General features: G+C 38.2%; 1 protein-coding gene across 6 annotated transcripts in view; it reads left to right on the forward strand.

Annotated features, from left to right (window-relative positions):
* Positions 1 to 22,634, forward strand: part of LTBP1 (latent transforming growth factor beta binding protein 1) — a 596,328-nt gene that overhangs the window by 283,531 nt on the left and 290,163 nt on the right. For 4 of the 6 annotated variants that reach the window (XM_053711864.1, XM_053711861.1, XM_053711862.1 and 1 more), the window contains exon 5: positions 18,415 to 18,582. The exons of 1 other annotated variant lie outside the window; for it this stretch is intronic. In XM_053711864.1, coding sequence (XP_053567839.1) covers positions 18,415 to 18,582 — 168 coding nt within the window. Of the gene's footprint in view, positions 1 to 17,982; positions 18,583 to 22,634 lie in introns of those variants that run through there. One more of the 6 variants, XM_053711866.1, reaches the window with a different exon arrangement.

Genomic DNA, 22,634 nt, shown 5'->3' on the forward strand with positions numbered 1-22,634 from the left:
CGCAAAAGCCGGCGACGCCAATATTTACGCTGGTTTGGTATCACATATACGGCGTAACCTAGAAGTTACTCGCGTATATTTCTGCCGTCGCCCGTAGTTTTTTGGGCTATAGGCAGGTATACCAAACCAGCGCAGTTTGGTATCCAATATGCAGCGTAAGGACTTACGTGGCGTAAGGATTGAGCCAATAGAATGCGAGCTCAATCTGATTGGCTGATTGTATCAGCCAATCGGATTGAACTTGAATCTGATTGGCTGATTCAATCAGCCAATCAGATTTTTCTAACTTAATTCCGATTGGCTGATAGAATCCTATTAGCCAATCGGAATTCGGCGGACGCCATCTTGGATGACGTCATTTAAAGGTACCTCATTCGTCGTTCAGTCGTCGGCCGGGATGGATGCTCCGCGGCGGCGGAGCGAAGAAAGAAGATTGAAGATGCCGCCGGAAGAATGAAGACTTTGCTGCCGCTTGGAGGAAGACGTCGCCGGAGGAAGAATTCTTCTTTGCCGCTTGGAGGAAGACATCGCCGGAGGAAGAATTCTTCTTTGCCGCTTGGAGGAAGACATCGCCCGGATCGGATCAGGAGTTCGGCCCGGTGTGGTGAAGACAAGGTAGGGAGATCTTCAGGGGGGTAGTGTTAGGCTTTTTTAAGGGGGGTTTGGGTGGTTTTAGAATAGGGGTATGTGGGTGGTGGGTTGTAATGGGGGGGGGTATTGTATTTGTATGCAAAAGAGCTGAATTCTTTGGGGCATGCCCCACAAAAGGCCCTTTTAAGGGCTGGTAAGGTAAAGAGCTTTGAAATTTTTTTAATTTAGAATAGGGCAGGGAATTTTTTTTATTTTGGGGGTTTATTATTTTATTAGGGGGCTTAGAATAGGTGTAATTAGCTTAAAAATCTTGTAATCTTTTTTTTATTTTTTGTAATTTAGTGTTTGTTTGTTTTTGTAATTTAGTTTAGTTAATGTAATTGTATTTTTAGATAGATGTTTGTAGTTTATTTAATTTATTGATAGTGTAGGTGTATTTGTAACTTAGGTTAGGATTTATTTTACAGGTAATTGGGTAATTATTTTAACTAGGTAGATATTAAATAGTTAATAACTAATTAATAGCTATTATACCTAGTTAAAATAATTAACAATTTACCTGTAAAATAAATATTAACCCTAACATAGCTACAATGTAATTATTAATTATATTGTAGCTATCTCAGGGTTTATTTTATAGGTAAGTATTTAGATTTAAATAGGAATATTTTAGTTTATAAATGAATTAGATTAATTTAATATAAATTTAGTTAGGGGTGTTAGGGTTAGATAGAGTTAATATAGTTAATATAAATACTATAGTAACTATATTAACTATATTAACCCTAATATAATGTTAGGGGCTCACTTTAGGGGGTTATAGATGGCGGCGGGGTACGGGAGCGACGGTTTAGGGGTTAATAACTTTATTAGGTTGCGGCGGGGTACGGGAGCGGCGGTTTAGGGGTTAATAGCTTTTTTATTGTTAGGATAGTGAGGGGGGATAGCGGATAGAGGGTTAGACGTGTCGGGCTATGTTAGGGAGGCGTGTTAGACGTGTCGGGCTATGTTAGGGAGGCGTGTTAGACAGTGCGGATGATTTAGACTTTAGTCAGGTTTTATAGGCGCCGGCAGTTTCTAACGTGGCGCAAGTCACTGGCGACTGCAAAAATCTGTACTTACGCAGATTTCTCGACATCGCTGGTTTGTGAGACTTGCGCCACTTTAGCAAGTGACGGCGCCGCATATTGGATGGCTCGAGTTGCGAGCTGAAACTGTGGGCGACGTAAGTGTGCAGTATATATGTGTATGGGTTTTGTGATTGGCTGATGGCTGTCACATGATACTATGGGAGGGAAAATGCAATAACTTTGACATTTGCCAGAAATAAATAATCTACTCATTTGAAATTCAAAGTAAGTGTTTTTGCATAGTGTCTTATCATGTATTTGTCAGTTATGCAATTCTACTGTTTTGAAAGGGATACTGAACCCAATTTTTTCTTTATGTTGAAAAAAAGTTTTTATTTGTTTCCATACATCAAATATATAATAAACTGTACATTCTGAGAACAATATATTCAGTATCATGGACGATTTTACATTTTATAGCTGCATAGAAACATTTTGTGTATCATATTACCTTAGCAAAAATCTATATTAGGTATTTATAGGTAAACAAAATTATACAACCTATTAAAAAAAACAAAAAACAAAAAAAAAAAAAACTAAAATAAAAATAAACCAAAATTAAACAAGAACTATGTCTGTGTTATGAATTAGTTTCTTACGTAGCTTAATTTGAATTTGTCGTTTGGCCTAGTCATGTCTATATTTACAGAGTATTTAAGTTTTCCGTCAAAGTCTCTTATTTGTAGTGTCCACTACCTTTCCACTGATGTATTGTGCATTATCCAGTAGAACCATATTTTATTGAATTGTTCTGTGTCCCCCTGTATCCATGCTACCCTTTCAGATGTGGTGTAGATATCTTGTATTTTGTCTAGAACCTCTCTCCAAATAGGGGGTCCCTCCTTCCAGTGTCTTGCTATGCAAACTCTAGTGGCCGTACAAATTATTTTAATGAACTTATTAATGGCTGTGTTCAAATTGGGAAATCGTCTATGAAGGAGTGCTTGATCAATGGTTAGTACTATCTGTTCATCTAGTACCCTGCTAAGGAGGCCATTAACCATCTGCCATATATTTTTGATAGGTTCACAGTCCCACCACATGTGTCTATAAGACCCCTGTATCCCACAGCCTCTGTAGCATAATTTGGATTTGTTTACAGAGTAATGTGACATTTTTAGGGGTGTAAGATACCACCTAAACGCTGTTTTTATTGAATTCTCTCTAAGGTCTGCACTAATAAGGCCCTTGCATGATTCAAAATATAATTGGTCCCATTCATCTTTTGAAAGTTGATCAGCCCCATCCTCTTCCCATTTCAATACTATAGACGATTTATCGGTGTAGTGTATATCCTGAATCATCATGTACAATCTAGATATGAGTTGCTTTTCTCTGGTCGGATTTGAGCATATTCGTTCTAGAGTAGTGGGTGAGTGTTTCCCATGGGAGATCCTATGTTTATTGAGGGCAGAGGAGATTTGGAGGTATAAGAACCAGTGTAGCTTGTGTGGGGTTATTTGTTCCTGCAAGTTATTGAATGAAATTATCTGAGATTGGGTGAGAAAATCCGCCACCCTGTAGAGCCCTTTGTTGGCCCATTTATCTATTAATCTGTGAGTTTCCCTAGGTAATAGGAATCTTATCGGTTTAGCCCACGTCCCGGGAGGGAGTACTGTTGGGTGTTTGGTTAGCTGCTTCCAGTGGGAAAGTGTGTCCATTGTTGAAGGTAGACTAAGATTCTCCCAGGCTGGGTCTCCTCCAGATCCCCACAAAAGGTCATCTTTGTGATCTAATTCTATACTATCGGACTCAATTTTTGTCCAGATAACCTCCTGCAGAGGTTTATGAAGGAGTGAGGCTTGAGCTATTCTGGCTGCTAAATAGTAGTTTTGTAAGTTCGGCACTCCCACTCCTCCCAAGCGTCTGTGTCTAGTCAATGTGTTGGAGGCTATCCTTGCTGTACCGTCTCCTCTTAAAAAGGAGATTAACTCTGATTGCAATTTCTGGAGCTCCGAGGGAGGGACCCTGATCGGGAGTGCTCTAAAGAGGTATAAGATCCTCGGGAGAACATTAATTTTTATGGACGATAGGAGGCCATACCATGAAAAGGTGTTCCTTTTCCAAGATCTAAGATCTCGTCTAATGGATTGTAGAAGTGGGGTATAGTTTAGTTTATATAAGCTGTCATAGGTATCTGAAATTTTTGTCCCCAAATAGGTGAGAGAGTCCCTAACCCATTTTATATTAAAGTTGATTTCAATTAGTTTTTTAGCATGAGGGGTTAATGCTAATGGTAAAGCTTCACATTTGTCAACATTCACCTTATATCCTGAGATTTCCGCAAAATCATGTAAGACCCGGTAGAGATTAGTCAGAGAGCCAAATGGGTCTGTTAGGGTTAATAAAATATCGTCCGCAAAAAGCGAAAGCTTATATTCTGAGTTGCGGATCCTCACTCCTTTAATATCATTTGCATTTCTAATGGATGCCGCTAGGGGTTCAATGCATAAGGCAAACAGGAGTGGTGAGAGGGGGCACCCCTGTCTTGTTCCGTTTTGTATGTTTATGGTCCTAGACATATATCCTGCTGCGCTAATCGTGGCTTTAGGATTTGAATATATCCCTTTTAGTGCTTTTATAAACGATCCCCCAAAACCCATTGTTGTGAGCACCTGAAACATATAGGTCCAGTCTATACGATCGAACGCCTTCTCCGCATCCAAGGAGAGGAGCAGAGAAGGCGTCCCCTTTCTTCTCAGGTGTTCAGTTAAGTCTATGGTTCTGCGTACATTGTCTGGGGCTTCCCTACCCTTAATAAAGCCCACCTGGTCGGGATGAACCAGGCGGGGTAATATCGTCTGGAGTCTGTTTGCCAATATTTTTGTCAGGATCTTAAGATCCTGGTTAATCAAAGATATGGGTCTATAATTTTGGCACCGAGTAGGATCTTTACCTGGCTTAGGGATAACTATAATTTTGGCTCGGAGCAAATCAGTGGGAATGTCGGATCCTAGCATTATATCATTGCAGAATTTTTGTATGTGGGGTATTAAGGATATTTTAAATAACTTATAGTACTCGCTAGGTAGACCGTCGGGACCCGCTGCTTTGCCTGATTTTAGATCTTTAATTACATTGAGGATTTCTTGCGTAGTGATCTCTGCATTGAGGATATCATTTTCTTCAGGGGTAATTGTGGGGAGGTTAGCTTGTTTTAGAAATCGAGATAATAGCCTTTGTGTCTGGTCAATATGTTATACTTTTTGCCCATCATATAAGGTGTCATAATAATTAGCAAATATATTAGCTATTTCCTGGGAGTTTGAAGTTTGGGTACCCTCCTGGGTATATAAATTAGTTATCGAATATAATTTAGTTATATTACGTAGCTTATTGGCTAAATATCTATCGGGCTTATTAGAGTGTAAAAAATAATTAGCTTTTAGCTTTTGGAGGGCTCTCATCGCCGAATCATTTAGGATTTTCGATAGTAGTTTTCTATTAGCTTGAAGGGTTCTAAATACTGTACTGGAAGATGTGTTTTTGTGTTGGGTTTCTAAGATAGCAATATCTGAATGGAGTTGCTTAATGTTTTTATTTGATTTATTTGATGATCCTGGCTTTCTCCTTTATCAGAATTCCACGGATAAAGGGTTTATGCGCAGCCCAGGGGCTGAGTGAATTGATAGTGGAGCTAACATTTGAAGACCAGTATTCCTTCATTAATCTCTCTATCTCAGTGTTAAATTGCGCATTTTGGAGTATAGATGGGTCAAATGTCCAGGATTTTTGGTGTTGGAAATCAATTAGCCCTGTCATGGTGAGTTGGACTATCGAATGGTCCGACCAGACACATGGGTGGATATTGGAGGAGATGATATTAGGTATCAGGGTTTGACTAGTCCATATGTAATCTAGTTTTGTATAGCTATTATGGACGTGTGAGTAAAATGTATGATCTGTTGTGTTACCATATAATGTTTCCCATGTGTCTAGTAAGTTATGTTCTGACATCGATTCCCTTATAGATTTTGCTATTGATAGTTGTCTGAGGTGTTTGTTTGAAGGTTTAGTTAACTTCCTAGAAGAGTGAGTTGTAATATTGATATTAAAATCACCCCCAAGTATCATTCTGGAGTGAGACCATTGTGTTAACATATGAGAGACATGGTGAAAGAAGGTGTGTTGGCCGTCATTTGGGGCATATACGTTGCAAAGGGTGACTGTCATACCTTGTATGCGACCTCTAACAATGAGGAATCTCCCCTCAGGGTCTTTTATAATCTCGTCTGTCTCAAATTGTAGGGAAGAGTGTATGAGTATTGAGACACCCCTCTTTTTCTGGTCTAATGTGGAGTGAAAGTGGGTCGGGAACTGTCGATGCCAATATTTAGGGATCAGGGTCTCTGTGAAATGTGTCTCTTGAAGAAACACAATTTTAGCTTTTAGCTTTATATATTGGGTAAGGGCCACCTTGCGTTTGATATTGGTGTTAAGGCCTCTCACATTGTGTGAGAGAACAATGAAGTCATGGGTCATGGGGACTAAAGGCGTTGTCACTTTGTATGCTATCAGTGCCGTAACTGAGTAGTGGGTATTGTGGTGTTTGACCTTTGTACTCTGTCTGACAAGCATATAGAGGCCACACAAACATATAAATATGAACAATAAAAAAACTTGTTAACATATCAAACTGAGAATAAAACAAATTAGAAAAACATATATAACAATTGTTCAGGCTTATCGCCTGATTAGAACTTTTGATGTCCATTTTACCCCTGTAAAGAGAAGAAAAGATAGAAGAGAAGAAAAAAGAAGAAGAAAAAAAAAGAACAAACACAGGGGGAGATAACACTACAAAAGAAAATAAACTGTAAACAGCCTGCTATGTGCAGGTTATTGAAGTAGCTTATGTGGAGCTAAAATAATAACAAAGGTTATCTAAACTTTAGTGAATTTCGAGCAAAATCTCTGGATACAGTTCATAATGTTCAGTGTTGTTGTATTCGGAGAGATATAGTGTCTCTTAATATATCTTTAGAGTCATTGCAGCATCATCATTATTACCCAGAGAAACATCTAAACTTATGGGTTAGTAGTTTATACTGCAGTATGAGGGGCGACTCCCTAGTGTACAGGAATAAAGAAAATCCCGATATAGATTCTCACCCTGAGCATGGGTGTCTTAGTCTCTACCTAGGGGATAGATGAAGGCAAATAAGATCAATGTCAAAAACTTTGTATACTCATCTGCAACTTGTCCTGCTGTGGAGTCATGTGCGAAAGCGCCACGTGGGTTGTAGAACTTCTTTACTTTCAGGAATCATTTTGGTTTCTTCTTGGTGACTTTAACCCACTTGGCTCTTTTATGATTGACCTCATTTGGGGTCTGACGTTCAGCTTCAGAATCGGTGAGAGTGGATGGTAGATCCGGTGAATCTAAGCCCAGATATTCACAGATCTCTGGGATATCCTTCCTATCTTTTATCAATAGGGTTTTTCCTTCATGTACAATATTTAAGGCGAAGGGGAATCCCCAGCGGTAATTTATTTGGGACTTTCGAAGCAGTTGTGTGAGTGGTCTGAGTGATCCTCTCCTCTGTAAGGTACGCACACATAGGTCTTGGTAGAACTGTACTACTACACCTTGATATTTGAAGGTTGGGTTCTTTCTGGCTGCCATAAGGATCGCTTCTTTTTCAGGGAATCGAAGTAGTTTAACTATCACGTCCCTGGGTGGATAGTCTCCCTTTGGTTTTGCTTTTAAGGCCCTGTGAGCCCTCTCTATCTGAAAGCTATCCTCTTCTGAGCAACCAGTGATTGCTCTAAATAGTTGTTTTAGGTAGTTCTGGAGGTCTGACTGCGTTACGATTTCCGGGACTCCCTTCAGCCTCAGATTGCTTCTGCGTGAGCGATTCTCTAAATCCTCCATTTTGTCCTGGAGCAGATCTAGTTCTTGTTGAAGGTCTTGTGTTGTTTGAGTCAGAGTAGTCACCTTTTCCTCCACATTATTCTCATTATCCTCCAATGCCGAAACTCTGGTACCCAAGTCATGCATCTCATGTTTTATTTCTGTTATGCTGTTGGTGATGGTGGTTTGGAAGGAGTCCATTTTGTTCCACAGTTTCTCAAATTCTTATCAATATCCTTCTTAGAGACCAAAGTCTTAATATCCGCTCTTGTGACAGGGGTTAAATCAGCGTCACATGTCTGGGGGTCTGAATCTGCTTCCATGTCCTCCTCTTGTTCTGTATCTCGGGGTTCCATTATTTTCTCCCCTTTAGAGGATTTAAAAAATAGATTGGCTGCTGCTGCTTTCCCTGATGTTGTAGGCTTGTTTAGTTTCCTGGTTGCCATTATCAAATATGTTATTTATCTCTACTGCAGCAAGGAAATATATCTGAGAGTGTTGTCCTCTGTAGTAATGCAAACTGTATCTTGCAGTGGATTAGGTGAGGAGTGTTAGTCTCTGAGTATTATGATTACGTATGTTTCTCCAAAGGCACTAATTGAGGCAAATATGTGATTTGATCTTTAGGAGCAGTACTTGTCTTTTCAGAGATATACTGTTGAAATGAGATACACGACTGGGCCCCGCAGCCTCATCTGTAAAAATTGTCTGAAGGTAGGGGTGACTCAGATATTCAGCAGGAATCTCGCTATTTCAAAATCTCCTGTGTTCCTTCAGCTGTGTGTATTAGGGTTAATGGAGTGTCCCAAGTCAGCCTCCACTTCCAAAAGTATACATTATATTACCAGAGTCACCTTCAAATTCACTACTTATTTAATGTGCGTTTCTGCAGCTCATTAGGTTTAGCCTAATAAAGTCCTTACTGGAAGCACCTTGTAATCCCCACCAACTCACATATTAGTATTGATCAGCATCAAGGGTCATATATATATACAGCAGTATAGGCATCTGATTAGAGTAATATCTCAAACGTTGCTTTGCAGATGTTCTTTTGAGACTCTTCTAGATATTTTTATTATGTCTATTTTGCATATCGCTTACTAGTGAGATACACTTTACTTGCGATGAGACTTATAGTCAAGAGTAAAGTCAAGTTTCCCCTGTCTCTGCTACAGCATCATCCCATGCTGTCTGTTAAAATGGCGCCTCCTCATAACTTCCTCAGAGCAGCCTCTCCCCTAATTCCTCTTTATGTGCACATTACCGGGCTTCTGATGTTTCATCTCTTCCTCCTTTCAGTCTGGAATGATAACCGCAACCGGATTGGGGTTCTTCACTAGCTTCCCAGCAGTTTAAAAGCTCCTTTGTAGATAGTCCTGCACGGAGCAGCACAATTATGCTGCCATCTTCTTTCCTGGTCAGGCTCCGCCCCCAATTTTTTCTTTAAAGGGACAGTCTAGTCAAAATTAAACTTTCATGATTCAGATAGGACATGCAATTTTAAACAACTTTCCAATTTAGTTTTATCATCAAATTTGCTTTGTTCCCTTTGTGGTATATTTCAAAAGCTAAACCTAGGTAGGCTCAAACTGATTTCTAAACCAAAGCATTTTGAAAGTTTTTCACAGTTAGACAGTGCAAGTTCATGTGTGTCATATAGATAACATTGTACTCACTCCCATGGAGTTATTTAGGAGTCTGCACTGATTGGCTAAACTGCATGTCTGTCAAAAGCACTGAGATAAGGGGTAGTCTGCAGATGCTTAGATACAATATAATCACTGAGGTAAAAAGTATATTAATATAACTGTGTTGGCTATGCAAACTGGGGAATGGGTAATAAAGGGATTATCTATCTTTTTAAACAATAACAATTCTGATGTAGACTGTCCCTTTAATGATTCCTATTATCAATTTTTCTTTTTCTCTTGGTATCTTTATTTGAAAAAGCAGTAATGTGAGCTTAGGAGCCGGCCCATTTTTGGTTCAGCACCTGGGTAGCGCTTGCTGATTGGTGGCTAAATGTAGGTTCTAGCTGCTGATTGGTTAATGCATATATATATATATATATATATATATATATATATATATATATATACACAGACAGTCATTGGCTCACCTATGTGTTCAGTTAGAAACAAGAAGTGCATTGCTGCTGCTTCAACAAATGATACCAAGAGAATGAAACAAATTTGATAATTGGAGTAAACTGGAAAGTTGTTTAAAAATGTATGTTCTACTTAAATCATGAAAAAAACATTTTGGGTTTCATGTCCCTTTAATAAATATCCCTTTAATAATATAGTATAAGTAGTTATATGATAACCATGCAATGCTGTAAAAATATACATGGAATAGAGTTGGATCACAGAGGCAATGTTGCAAAAACTACCTGTAGACTTTTAAACATGAATATCCAAGAAAGACAAAATAATGATCCAGTTGCTGAGTGGATGTGTGTATTGAAATGTAAAATGGTAGAGGAGCAGTCTGACAGCCAATAGGAAACCATGTGCTGCAGGGATTGTGCTGTCCTGATGAAAGTGCTGCAAAATACTTTAGATTTTTAGGCAAAATCATTAAAGGGACAGTAAAGTTATAATTAGATATTCATGATTATGGGGCCTGTCTGTCTGCTCTGAGCAGGCACAGACACACATCGCCGAAAATCAAACCGATCGAGTACGATCGGGTCGATTGTCACCTCCCTGCTGGCGGCCGGAGAGCTGCTGGTACAATGCTGAATACGAAGAGCATATTGCTCTCCGCATTCAGCGAGGTCTGGCGGACCTCATCCGCACTGTCGGATCAGGTCCTCCAGACCTTTGATAAATATCCCCCTTAGACAGAACATACAATTTTAAACAACTTTATTTATTTCTGTAATTTCAATTGCTTTCTTCTGTTGCTATCATTTGCTGAAAGGTTTATCTAGGTCATCTCAGGAGCAGCAAAGAACCTAGGTTCTAGCGGCTGATTGGTGGCTGCATATATATATATACCGATTGTGATTGGCTCACCCATGTGTTCAGTTAGAAACCAGTAGTGCACTGCTGCTCTTTCAACAAATGATACCAAGAGAATGAAACAAATTTGATCATAGAAGTAAACTGGAAAGTTGTTTAAAATTGTATGTTCTACCTACATCATGAAAGAAAATGTTTGGGTTTCATGTCCCTTTAAGCACAAGCTTAAAAATGAAAATAGAAGTAAATGGAAAGTTGTTTAAAAATGTTTGCTCTATCTGAATCATAAAATAAAACATTGGAGTTTCTTGTCCCTTTAAGTCATCTCCTGAGCAGCAATGCACTACTGGGAGCTAGATGAACACAATTGGTGAGCCAATGACTAGAGGCATATAACGTGTGCCTGCCACTTACCAGCTAGCTTCCAGAGGTGTATAATTGCTGCTGCAGAGCCTAGGTATGCTTTTCAACAAAAGATACTAAAATAACTAATTACATTTGATTATTAAAGTAAAAGTCTCTTAAATAGCATTTTCTATCTGAAGCAAGTTTAATGTTAAATTGCATGTCCCTTTAAATAATCTGTTTAAAAGCTGATTACAATACATCTACTGCAGACTCTCTGTAAGCTCTTCTAATACATAAATCTACTACCTAGCTTTGTCTTGTAGCTTCTAAAGAGCTGACAACCACTCGGGTGGTCACCCACAAAATCCATATCTTTAGATTCTAAGTGTTTTTGGCTCTCAGCGAAGGAAATGAGTAAATGGATGAAAAAAAGGAGTCACTCCTTCCTTTTGTAAAGATCTCATCACTTCCTTAGTATGCCTTACATCCTTTTCTTCCCAAACAAAAATTAAATTGTACGTCTTAACCCTGTGCATAATCGTACACATCTCATGATCCCAAAACTGAGTTGTATTGTAGGTCTGTTTAGAATTACAAGAGGTTAATGGCTTTTCATGTAGGTACATAATTCCACAAGCATTTCTCATTCTTTTCTTTTGAAGGTCATATGCTTAGTCATATAGGTCACATCTTACTCATAAAAACATACTGTATACCGAAAGGATAACAAGCGCAGGTGCTAACAATTTTATGATCCGGTTAACTTGCACTGTGTGGAAAGGATCTGCATTAATTAGTTATGCCTATGAAAATGTTAATATGACAATAAACACACACAAAAATTCACCATTCATATGAAAGATTATCAGCTGAACGGGAACAACATATTTGTCTTCATAAAAAAACAGTAAGGGAATTTAAAGGGACATGAAAGCCAAAATTTTTCTTTCATGATATAGACAGAACATGTTATTTTAAGCAACTTCACAATTTGATTCTGTTATCTAAATTGCTTCACTCTCTTGGTATCCTTAGTTTAAAAGCATATCTAGGTAGGCTCAGGTACAGCAATGCATTACTGGGAGTTAGCTGCTGATTGGTGGCTGCACAAAAATGCCTCTTTTCATTGGTTCTCCAGATGTCTTCAGATAGCTCCCAGTAGTGCATATCTACTTCTTCAAAATAGAATACCAAGAAAATGAAGCAAATTGGATACAGACATCCCAACTCTCCCTGAATTTCAGGGAGTCTTCCTCATTGTAATAGCGGCTCCCTGAAGCCTGCAAATGAAATGCAATCTCCCTGAAACTACAAGTACCATGATCCAACGTTGCCCAAATCCGGAAACAGTGTTTCTTTAAGGAATGGCTCTAGTTGTGGTGACTTCATCGAGCTTTGCTTTCAGCGTATTGCGTGTCTGCCACCCTCCCTCCTGCTGTATAGAGGCCGCGATGAGGCTCTTGGGGAAGGAGGAGAATCGCAGCAGGCAACATCGGCTGCAGCATAGGCTGAGTGAGAACTGAGAAAGAGGGCAAAGATAATGTGCCCCTGTGAAGGAGAAAATATACACCCCTGCTGTCAGGTCCTTATCAAACTGACTCTAATGTTAGTACAAAACATAATTACAAATAGCCGCTCAAACTCAAAATCACACACGCTACCAGACACAAAATCCGAAAATCGTACAGGAACAACTATACTGAGTACTTCACAAGCTGGGACACTATGGAAACCTTAAAGCATGCATCAGTAACCAAAAAGCCCCCACTGATTTTAATAAAATAAAACACAAATATTACCTTATTTACTGCACGTAATTACATTTTGTATTGTAAAATATTTGAGCATTCAACAAGCGTACAATCACTGTAAAATAGGTTTGTTGTATGTGGTTGTGCAATAAAGCTACTTTTTTTTTATTTGAGTTTAGTGGGAAGATACTTTAATGATAAGTCTCTATCTTATTTAGGGTTTCCAGGTGTTCAGTATATAACCAGGGGGAAGGGGGGGGGGCAGCGTGCAGCACTTAAGACCAGATTTATCAAGACCCTACGGCTGCAAGTTCTCACAAGAACTTGCTCGCCGTGATTTATCAAGCAGCGGTCACCAGACCGCTGCTTCCCTAAGCTTCCCTAAGTCCGACCGAGGAGATTGACAGCTCCTGCCCGCACGTGATTGGCTGTGTGCGGGCAAGGGGCGGGATTGCACACGAGTGGAAAATTGCGCTCGTGTGCAATGGCGAATACCTGTGGGTAATTTTGCCCCGCCACAGCGTTAATAAATCTAGCCCTTAGTGCAGTAGCTAGTGAAGCCACCTCTAGGGTTGCCACCTCAGCCATGTTTTCCTGGACACTTATGAGTTACACATGCTGCAGGGTGTGCAGGAAGGAACATGTATTGTGTTTATGGACAGCACTATTCATAGGCACTATACATATTCCTCCCTGCACACCCTGCAGCATGTGTAACTTATAAGTGTTCTGTATTTTAAGGGACGGGTGGCAACCCTAGCCACCTCCCTGAAATTGGATTTTGCAGGTTGGGATGTCTGTTGGATAAAAGTAGTAAATTGGAAAGTTGTTTAAAATCGCATGCTCTATTTGAATCATGGAAAATAATACAAATAAAAATGTTGGTTTTTATTCCCCTTTATTGCTTTATATTAACATTTTACCTCAAAAAGGGCCCTGCTGCCTCTACTCCTGTCTGCCCTTCTGGGAAGATGCTTTTTTTTTTTTTTAAAAACAGTTTTTTATTGAAGTTTCAAGGTAAAAGAACATACATAATTCACCCATTAAGATAACGTACAACAAGATGCTTTTTAAATGTATTAGCTGGCACGTCCGCTTATCAGAAGGCGATTGTTAGGCCCAAACCTTTTCTCAGCAGAGACGGAGCAGCCAGGAGGGTACAGTGTGACAGTTTGCATGTAAGCGCGCAGCTGAGAGGAAACTTGCGGTGATCGGTCACTATATGATAGGCAGAACTGCTCACTTACAAAAAAAAAAGTGTACGAGGGGGCTGCCGGGAACAGCAGCGACAGGGCACTTTTTCTTTTTGAGGATACATTTTATTATAAAGCAGTGCATTTCACAACTGCTTAGATAGTTATTGTAGATTACTGCAACTACAGATTTTATTTTATTCGAGCATGTCATTTTAAGACTTTTGACCCTGCACTACTGTGTGTTTAACCCCCCCCCCAAGAGGTTAAACACTGTAGTAGTAACACTTGTGACTCGCAGAGCATTGCTGATCCCGAGAGCAGAAGCCACCGCTGATCCAATCAGCAGTGCTAGTTATACAGGAGCCCCTATGTGCTCCTTAAAATTATATAAATATACCCAAAGGCCCTAACTTTTCTTTTGCCTAGAATTTAGAAAAAAAACAACCTTTTTTATTAAAATGTTGGAAAAAAACATATAGACCTTTTCACACATTTTGTTGTACAGTTCTCGTATATAATGGTGTGTACATAAAATAATGGTATAGTTTGAATCTGCTGGGTCTGCTATAAAAAAAACCATATCATATTGTATAGTATATAATGAGTAGGTTTCTTGCAGAAAAATGGCCTACAGTAAGGGTTAAATGGGAAAAGCATCTAAACAATCTGCAAAACAGCTCAGCACAGGTTTGGAAATGTCAATGCAGTTATATATATATTTTACTTTTTTCTCTCACTTTACAATTTAAGATATTTGAAATGATTATTTAAGGGATACTGAACCCAAATTGCTCAGATTATCAATTTTTCTTTGTTCTCTTGGTATCTTTATTTGAAAAAGCAGGACTGTAAGCTTACAAACTGGTTTAGCACCCTGGGTAGCGCTTGCTGATTGTTGGCTACATTTAGCCACCAATAAGCAAGTGCTACTCAAGTGCTAAACCAAAGATGGGTCGGCTCGTAAGCTTACATTCCTGTATTTGATAATAGGAGTACATTAGAAAGTTGCTTAAAATTGCATGCTCTCTCTGAATCATGAAAGAAAAAAATTGGTTAAGTATCCCTTTAAGTGGAAAAGGCTTTGAACGTTTACATTTGCAGTATTCAGTAATTAGCAATGTCCTTGTAAGTTGATTGATTCTGATGGCATCCAATGAATATGTGAGATTCAATTTTGTTCTTGTCTATTCCTGACCCCATTAATAACATATTTTTAAAAAAAAATTTGTGCTGCTGAATGGGCACTAGCTACTACTTTAACTTTATTTAAAGCGGCAGTAAAGTGAATATTTCCAATTTACTGCTAATATCTGATTTGCTTTGTTCTCTTGCTATCCTTTGTTAAAATGTATATGCCTGATGTGTTCAGCTAACTCCCAGTAATGTATTGTTGCTCCTCCAATAAAGGATATCAAGATAATGAAGCATAATTGATACTGCAAGTTAATTGGAAAATTGTTTAAAATTGTGTGCTCTATCTGAATCACAAAAGAAAAAATGTGTTTTATGGCCCTTTAAGTGTAATCTGCTGTCCAGCTGCTTCTCTGTTGCCCAGAAAACCTTCCTCATAGGAAATAGCAATTAAATTTTTTGTTCATTAGCAAATTCCGGACAACTGCAAGACCGAATATTGGACAAAACAAAAGTTGTTGTTTTTTTCATGACAAACGATTTGTTTGCAAAGTATTTTTGTTGATGCACTTGTCTGCTTTAGGATATAGGCTTTAATTAAACTGAAAGGGTCATCATAATAGTCGAAAAACATGCTCAAATCAACAGCGCTAGTTGCACGACTCAGCTTTGTTAGTGCCAGTTTCCGCCCTTTGTGTGTGTGTGGGGGGGGGGGGTTAAACACACAGTAGTGCATGGTCGATTGTCTTAACATTACATACTTTTACGAATTAGAACATGTCATTTTTTGACTATTATGACTTTTGAAAACATGAAGATATTATCTATATTGAACATTTATTTAATCATGGTCTCTGAGTAAAATAGTATAGGCTCGATTACAAGTGGCGAGCTATTGATAGCTCGGACATGGTACACGATATCGTTGGACTGCACTATCATTAGCGCACAACATGATATTATAAGTTCATGGTAAATCACAATTACCAGGGAAGGGTTAGCGCTCCTGACAAAACTCTAGAGCAACCTATACTTTTAATGAAGATAGCGAACGTGCTAACTTGCGCTCATATTACAAATTGAAAGTTATAGTTTACTGTTGAGCGAAAGCTCAATCTGCGCTAGAATATTTAGCATAAAGTATTACACTCATATTCACACTTTTTAATAAAAAAAATTAAATATTGGTAAAAGGATATGGTAAAGTGCTTGACTGACTTGTATGTGTGTGTATATTCCAATGTAGTAAGAAAGCACTCGCTGGACTTCTTCCAATAAAATATAACTTGATGAAAGTTTTGGCCCGGTCCCTTTGTTAAATGATCACCAAGTATATGTTCGGGATAACCTATGTAGGTTATCCTGAACATATACTTGGTGATCATTTGACAAAGGGACTGGGCCCGAAACGTTATGATGTCTTAAACTTTCTATTAAAAGTTATATTTTATTTGAAGAAGTCCAGCGAGTGCTTTCTTACTACATTTGAATATTACTATTTTTGTCAGCACCCTGACGGTTGAACTATATATGAGGAGTGCATACCTTTTCGATAAAATATATATATATATATATATATATATATATATATATATATATATATGTGTGTGTGTGTGTATGTATATATGTGTATGCATGTGTATCTATATGTTTATATGTATATATGTATATGCACACATAAATACTTATAAACACATATACACATATAGACATATGTGTGTGCGTGTATGTATATATGTGTATGCATGTGTATTTATGTGTATATGTATGTGCACACATTAATACATATAAACACATGTACACATAAATACACATGTATACACACACACATATGTGTCACCACTGCTTGAATGGCGGCTTGAGAAGCCGTATTGGCTAAATACTAAGATTGTCTTGAAAAAGGCTGTCTGTATCAGCCGAAACGTTGACTTTTAAATGATCTGATTTACACCAATAAAGAAAACATTTTCATTGGAAATGAAACAAATTGAGGAGTCACCTGGGCAATTTATTCTAGAGAAAGGAGTGAGTGCATGTTGAAGATATATGCGGCCCTGTCTGCCGCAGCTCGCCTCTGGTGGGCTGAATTTGTCTGGCGTAATTCAGCATTTTTACATGAGTGCTATTTTGCTTTCACGTGCAATCCCCCCCCCTGCCTGTACACAGCCAATCACACATGAGCAGGAGCTGTCAATCTCCATGGTCGGACGAGACCGGGGAAATTGAAATTTGCCACCTTAGAGGTAGTGAAAGGTTAGGAAAGCAGCGGTCTAATGTCTTGCTCGGAAAGCCTAAGGTGCTTGTACCATCTGGTAATGACTTGATTTGTTAATTGCTGACATGATACAATCCCCACTGATGATCAGAGCAGCTGCATTATTTAAAATGTGGGTGCAATAACAATGTCTACCTTTGCTTCACATGCACGTACAGAGAAAAATATTAACACTAAAACAGTGATACCTTTTACTAGAATCATTTTTGATAACACATGTATATTGCAAATATGTTTCTATTCAAAGATGTAATAAATCTATGTGCATTTCAATTTTGACTGGAATATCCCTTTAATAACACTCAAACTCCTAATCATAAATAATATATCATTCATCTATTTCTTCCTTTTTATAGCAATACATTTAAAGCCTTTTTCTCTAATGTACACTGAAAAGGGTAATAACTGCCTAAATGGAAACATAAGCGCTGGTTATTAGCATTATCTTCTTCTCTTGCTACTGTCTAGGTATGATGAGCCGGAGGTTATATTGTACACAAATCCATAGGGAAAGTTTTTGCCAAGTAGTTGTGAAAAGAAAAAAAAAAAAAAAGAGAGAGAGAGAGAGAGAAAAAAAAACTTGGGCCGGTACAGCTGCGTCACACAAGATTTGATCACTGTAGTCTAGGGTGCCAGCAGATTTGAGACAGATGTTCTCAGACACGCTGCATGCCTAAAACATTTCCAGGAGACGGACTGGAGAGAGAGAGGGAGAATCAGAGAGGGAGAGTCACTTAATAACTAGAGGAACAGCTGAAGTATGCAGGAAGAACCAGACGTTTATTTTCCCCTAGGTGTATAGCCGGCCTCTTTGCATTACATCTGCCTGTCAGCGCTGACTATTTAAGTTGTCATGCACTGTGCCTTACCTCTTTTTTTTTCACTTTCTCTCTCTCCCTGTGAATAAAGTGCTGCATTGTGATTATTAATCCCACTCGGGTGACTTGACTTTATATGTGGTTTTGGAGACCATCCCGGAATACTGTTTGCTAATCTTCCTGCTCCTGTTTAAGAGACACCAGTGGATGCTGTGCAGAGAGCACAGAGAAGCTGTGCCACATATCTGTTACTTGCCTGTAATTGATTTTTTTTTTCTCTGTACACGAGGAGGAAACCAATGGATACCAAGCTCATCTGTTTATTTTTCCTTTTCTCTGTGCCTAACCTGGCAGTGGGAAACCAGACTGGACGCATCAAGGTGGTCTTCACGCCCAGCATTTGCAAAGTAACCTGCACCAAGGGGCACTGCCAGAACAGCTGTGAGAAAGGAAATACCACCACACTTATTAGCGAGAATGGGCACTCCGCAGACACCCTGACATCAAGTAACTTCAGAGTTGGTAAGTGGTCCAAAACTGTCATGTGCTGCACTGTGCAAAAGACAATACAGACACATTGGCTTAAATTTACTAACAATTCAAAGTATTCTCCAGTAAGAATGTGTTATTCAATTTCTAAAATATTCTATGATCTGATTCCGTAAGAATGAATTAGATAAGTGGTATTTGTGTAACAGCTTTAGAGTATAACACAGCTGTGTATATTATTATTAAGCGGAGGGCTATTTGAATTTCTATTGTAAATAGTAGACAATTTCATGTTCATATTAAACAAACTCAGACACATTTTTTTCTAGTTGAAATAGTCAATGTGATGGCAACTTAAATGGATTTAAAAACTCCAAAAATGATTTCAAAATTCAGATAGAGTGTGAAATTTGAAAAAAAAAAAACTTTCCAATTTATTTCTATCAATTGTACTTTATTTTCTTGATTTCCTTTTTTCAAAAGCAGGTAGGAAGGTATAGGAGCGGGCACGTGCTCGGAGCAATATATGACAGCAGTTATACATTTGCTAGACCAGTAAATGGCAGCAGTGTTTCCTGTCATTTACGGCTCCAGAAATATGCACACTACCTATTTTGTTATCTCTTCATCAAAGAATACCATGAGAACAAAGTAAATTTGATAACAGAAGTAAATTAAAAACAGTTTTACAATTGTATGCTCTGTCTGAAACTTGTCCTTTTACAATTTAAATTTTAAGTGAAATAAATATTTCTAAACCCATTAAAATACAGATCTTTCACGTATACGTGTGATATACATATTGATTTAACACAATTAAATTTTTGTGTACAAATTGTGCTTGTCGGACCTTCCCTAGAGAAGGCAGAAAGCAAATTCTGCAACCTGCTGCAAATGACGTACGTGGTTTAGGCAATTTGTAGCATTTTAAAGAAAACCTAGGTTACAGAATATGCTTTTTGGCCACTTTATGGAATGTGGGAAAAGCACTTTTTTTCACAAACCCAAGAGGCGTTTCATGTCCCTTTAAAGGGATAGGAAAGTCAAAAATAAACTTGCATGATTCAGATAGTGCATGTAATGTTATGACACCGTTAAATTCACTTCTATTTTCAAATGTGCTTTGTTCTCTTGATATACATTGTTAAAAAAAATATGTACATATCCCACACTAGTGGGAGCTAGCTGGTGATTGGTGCCTGCTCACATTTGTCTCTTGGCTGACTAGATGTGTTCATATAACTCTAAGTAGTGCATTCCTGCTCCTTCAGCAAAGGATATCCAGGGAATGAAGCAGATTTAATAAAATAAGTAAATTGGAAAGTTGTTTAAAATTATATCAGAATCATGAAAGAATAAAAATGCCCCTTTAAATGAATGCATGCATACCAGACGTGCCATGAAGTTTTTGCTGTTTTTTGTTTTGTCATTGACATTCTTAGGCATACATTGCCACTTGCAGACATTTCTTTTATTACACTGGCATACATGCAGAATTGGAAACTTCTGTGCAACCGCATGAATAAAAAAATGTTAGGAATTAGTCCTGGAAAAAAAAAAAGTCTTGCTAATGTGATTACCAAAAAGTAAAGTAAGCAGAGCGAACTAATGCCAAGAACAGATTTTTGCATAGTTTGGTATAATTTATAGGCAACATTTTTTTTTTTAGATGTAAGTCTTAAAGTGGCGCTAAAGAAGTAAAGACTTTTATTTCAAATTCAGCGTATGCAATCTACACACTTACATAGGTCATAACACTTTTTATTTATATATATATTTAGATAGACAGATAGATATCTCTCATGGTCTATGTGTCCTTGCCCCCTTCCTTTTTCTTTCTGCAATGTAGTGAGGTATAGGGCTAGATTTATAAAACCCTTTTCTCCACTTTGACTGAAGGTCACGATTTTTCAACAGCAGTCATCAGAACGCTGCTTCCCTACCCTGTTATCCACCTCTTAGGTGGAGAATTTCAATCTCCCCGGTCTCTTCTGACTTGGGAGATTGACAGCTCCTGTCTGTGCATGATTGGCTGTGCGCGGGCAGGGGTTGGGTTTGCACGCAAGCACAATGGTGCGCTTGTGTGCAATGTTAAATGCGGGCAGCAAATTGCTGCACACCAGAGGACAGCTCAGTGTCCGCCATGGATTGATAAATGTAGCCACCAATCAGCAAGCGCTACAGGGTGCTGAACCAAATATGGGCCGGCTCCTAAGCTTAGATTCCTGCTTTTTCAAATAAAGATAGCTAGAGAAGGAAGAAAATTTGATAATAGGATAAATTAGAAAGTTGCTTAAAATTGCATGCTATATCTGAATCATGAAAGAAAAAATTGGGTTTAGTTTCTCTTTAAGTACATGAAAAAGCATATGTATGCAATATTTAATAAAGGTTTTCACTATGTATTTACTGTAAATATTTCACATTCTAATGTTCTGCACATAGGGGAATATGTTACTTAATATAATAGTATTTATAAATAGATATTCCTTTATATATCTGTATATATCAATACCTTTATAATATATAATCGTCTACATATATAGGTATAGATGTATATTGTACCAAAATATCATCAGATATATGTAGAAATATTTTTTTTTTTTTTTAAATGCTTTTTTTTTTTTTTTTTTTTTTTTTAAACATTTTATTGAGTAAGAAAAGATTACACTTACAGTGAAAATAACCATAATGTTGTACGTATAGATACTCAGATAAATCGTATTAGTGAACTGTATTACACAGACGGTTGGGGGGGGGGGCATTGTCCATTGGGAGAGAGTCTTTGATGAAATTAGTGGTCAGGGAAGTTTCCCAAGGGTCAGGTAATATTAGCAGGTACGGTGTTGAGAGGGGGTTGATCTTTTAAGTTAGTGATGGTACATATCACTCATATATGTAGAAATATTTAATGTGAAGAACATTGAAATGAGAAATATTCATATTTTCATGTGGGGTTAGCGCATTTGAGAATATGCGATCGGGTTTGCATGCGCGAAGGTTGTTAGGTTTTTTTTCCACTTTTTTTCTCTCCATTCCCTTCTATAGGTTAATACGTGAATACGCAAACAATATTGTAAGTCGGCTTTTTGCGCTCGTCAGGTTAGTGCACAAGCAAAAACAGTTTGATTTCAACCCGACGCGAGCAAAAAGCTTACTTCTGGCGCAATTAACACTCGAGCAGAAGCGTTAATTAGTGCTCCACTTGTAATCTGGCCCAAAGTAGGAAAGCATACACAACAGAGAGATACATTCCAGATTTAAACCTACATTTTCTTAGTAATTACAATAATCTCAAATGCCATTGAAGATTCTTGTTGTAAACACCTGTTATGTTTACAGTGTGCGTTAGCCCCCTTTGTTGTGAGAAAACATAACATTCTTTAACCCCTTGACGCCCTTAGGACATTCCATGCCATGCTAACAGTGCTGGGCTTTAACACCCTTAAAGGAATACAAACTTTTCTCTTTTATTCTTATATTAAAACTCATATTTACGATCACTTGTATGTAATAACAATTACCAACCTCAAATTCCTTCAAAACGAAGCATCAGAAACTTTTAATTCCGTTTTTTAATTATCGTCTACAACGTCATCTAATCCAGCCCCCTTTTTTAGCCCCTACGTGTATATAACTCTCAACCAATAATTTTCTCCGCTTTCGCATGTCATTATAATATTAATAGGTAGAGGATTGCACGAGCACCAAACAGGGACAAAATAGCGCTTGCGCAGTGTGTCTTACTGACGACCAAAATGCTAGGACATCATAGGGTAATACATTGTGTATGACGTTGCACAATATCCCGAATGCACAATAGAAATTTTGGCCGCCATCTTCAAACTGCGGTTTGCACAGCGGATTGGCTAGGAGTGTCAGCAACTCACGGAGTGGGTTCGGAAAGAATTTTTTTTTAAGATTAGGATTGCAGCAATCAGGTAGGAAACTGAAAAACACATGCTATTAGCAATATGTTAGAAAAGGTTTAATAAAACAAAAAAGAGCGCAATCAGTTTAACTTACAGTGGTATGGCTCTTCCTAGCATTTGCAACATCCTGCTCCCTTCTGCGTTGAAGAAAGT

Source organism: Bombina bombina, chromosome 4 (genome assembly GCF_027579735.1).
Source record: "Bombina bombina isolate aBomBom1 chromosome 4, aBomBom1.pri, whole genome shotgun sequence".
NCBI lineage: Eukaryota > Metazoa > Chordata > Amphibia > Anura > Bombinatoridae > Bombina > Bombina bombina.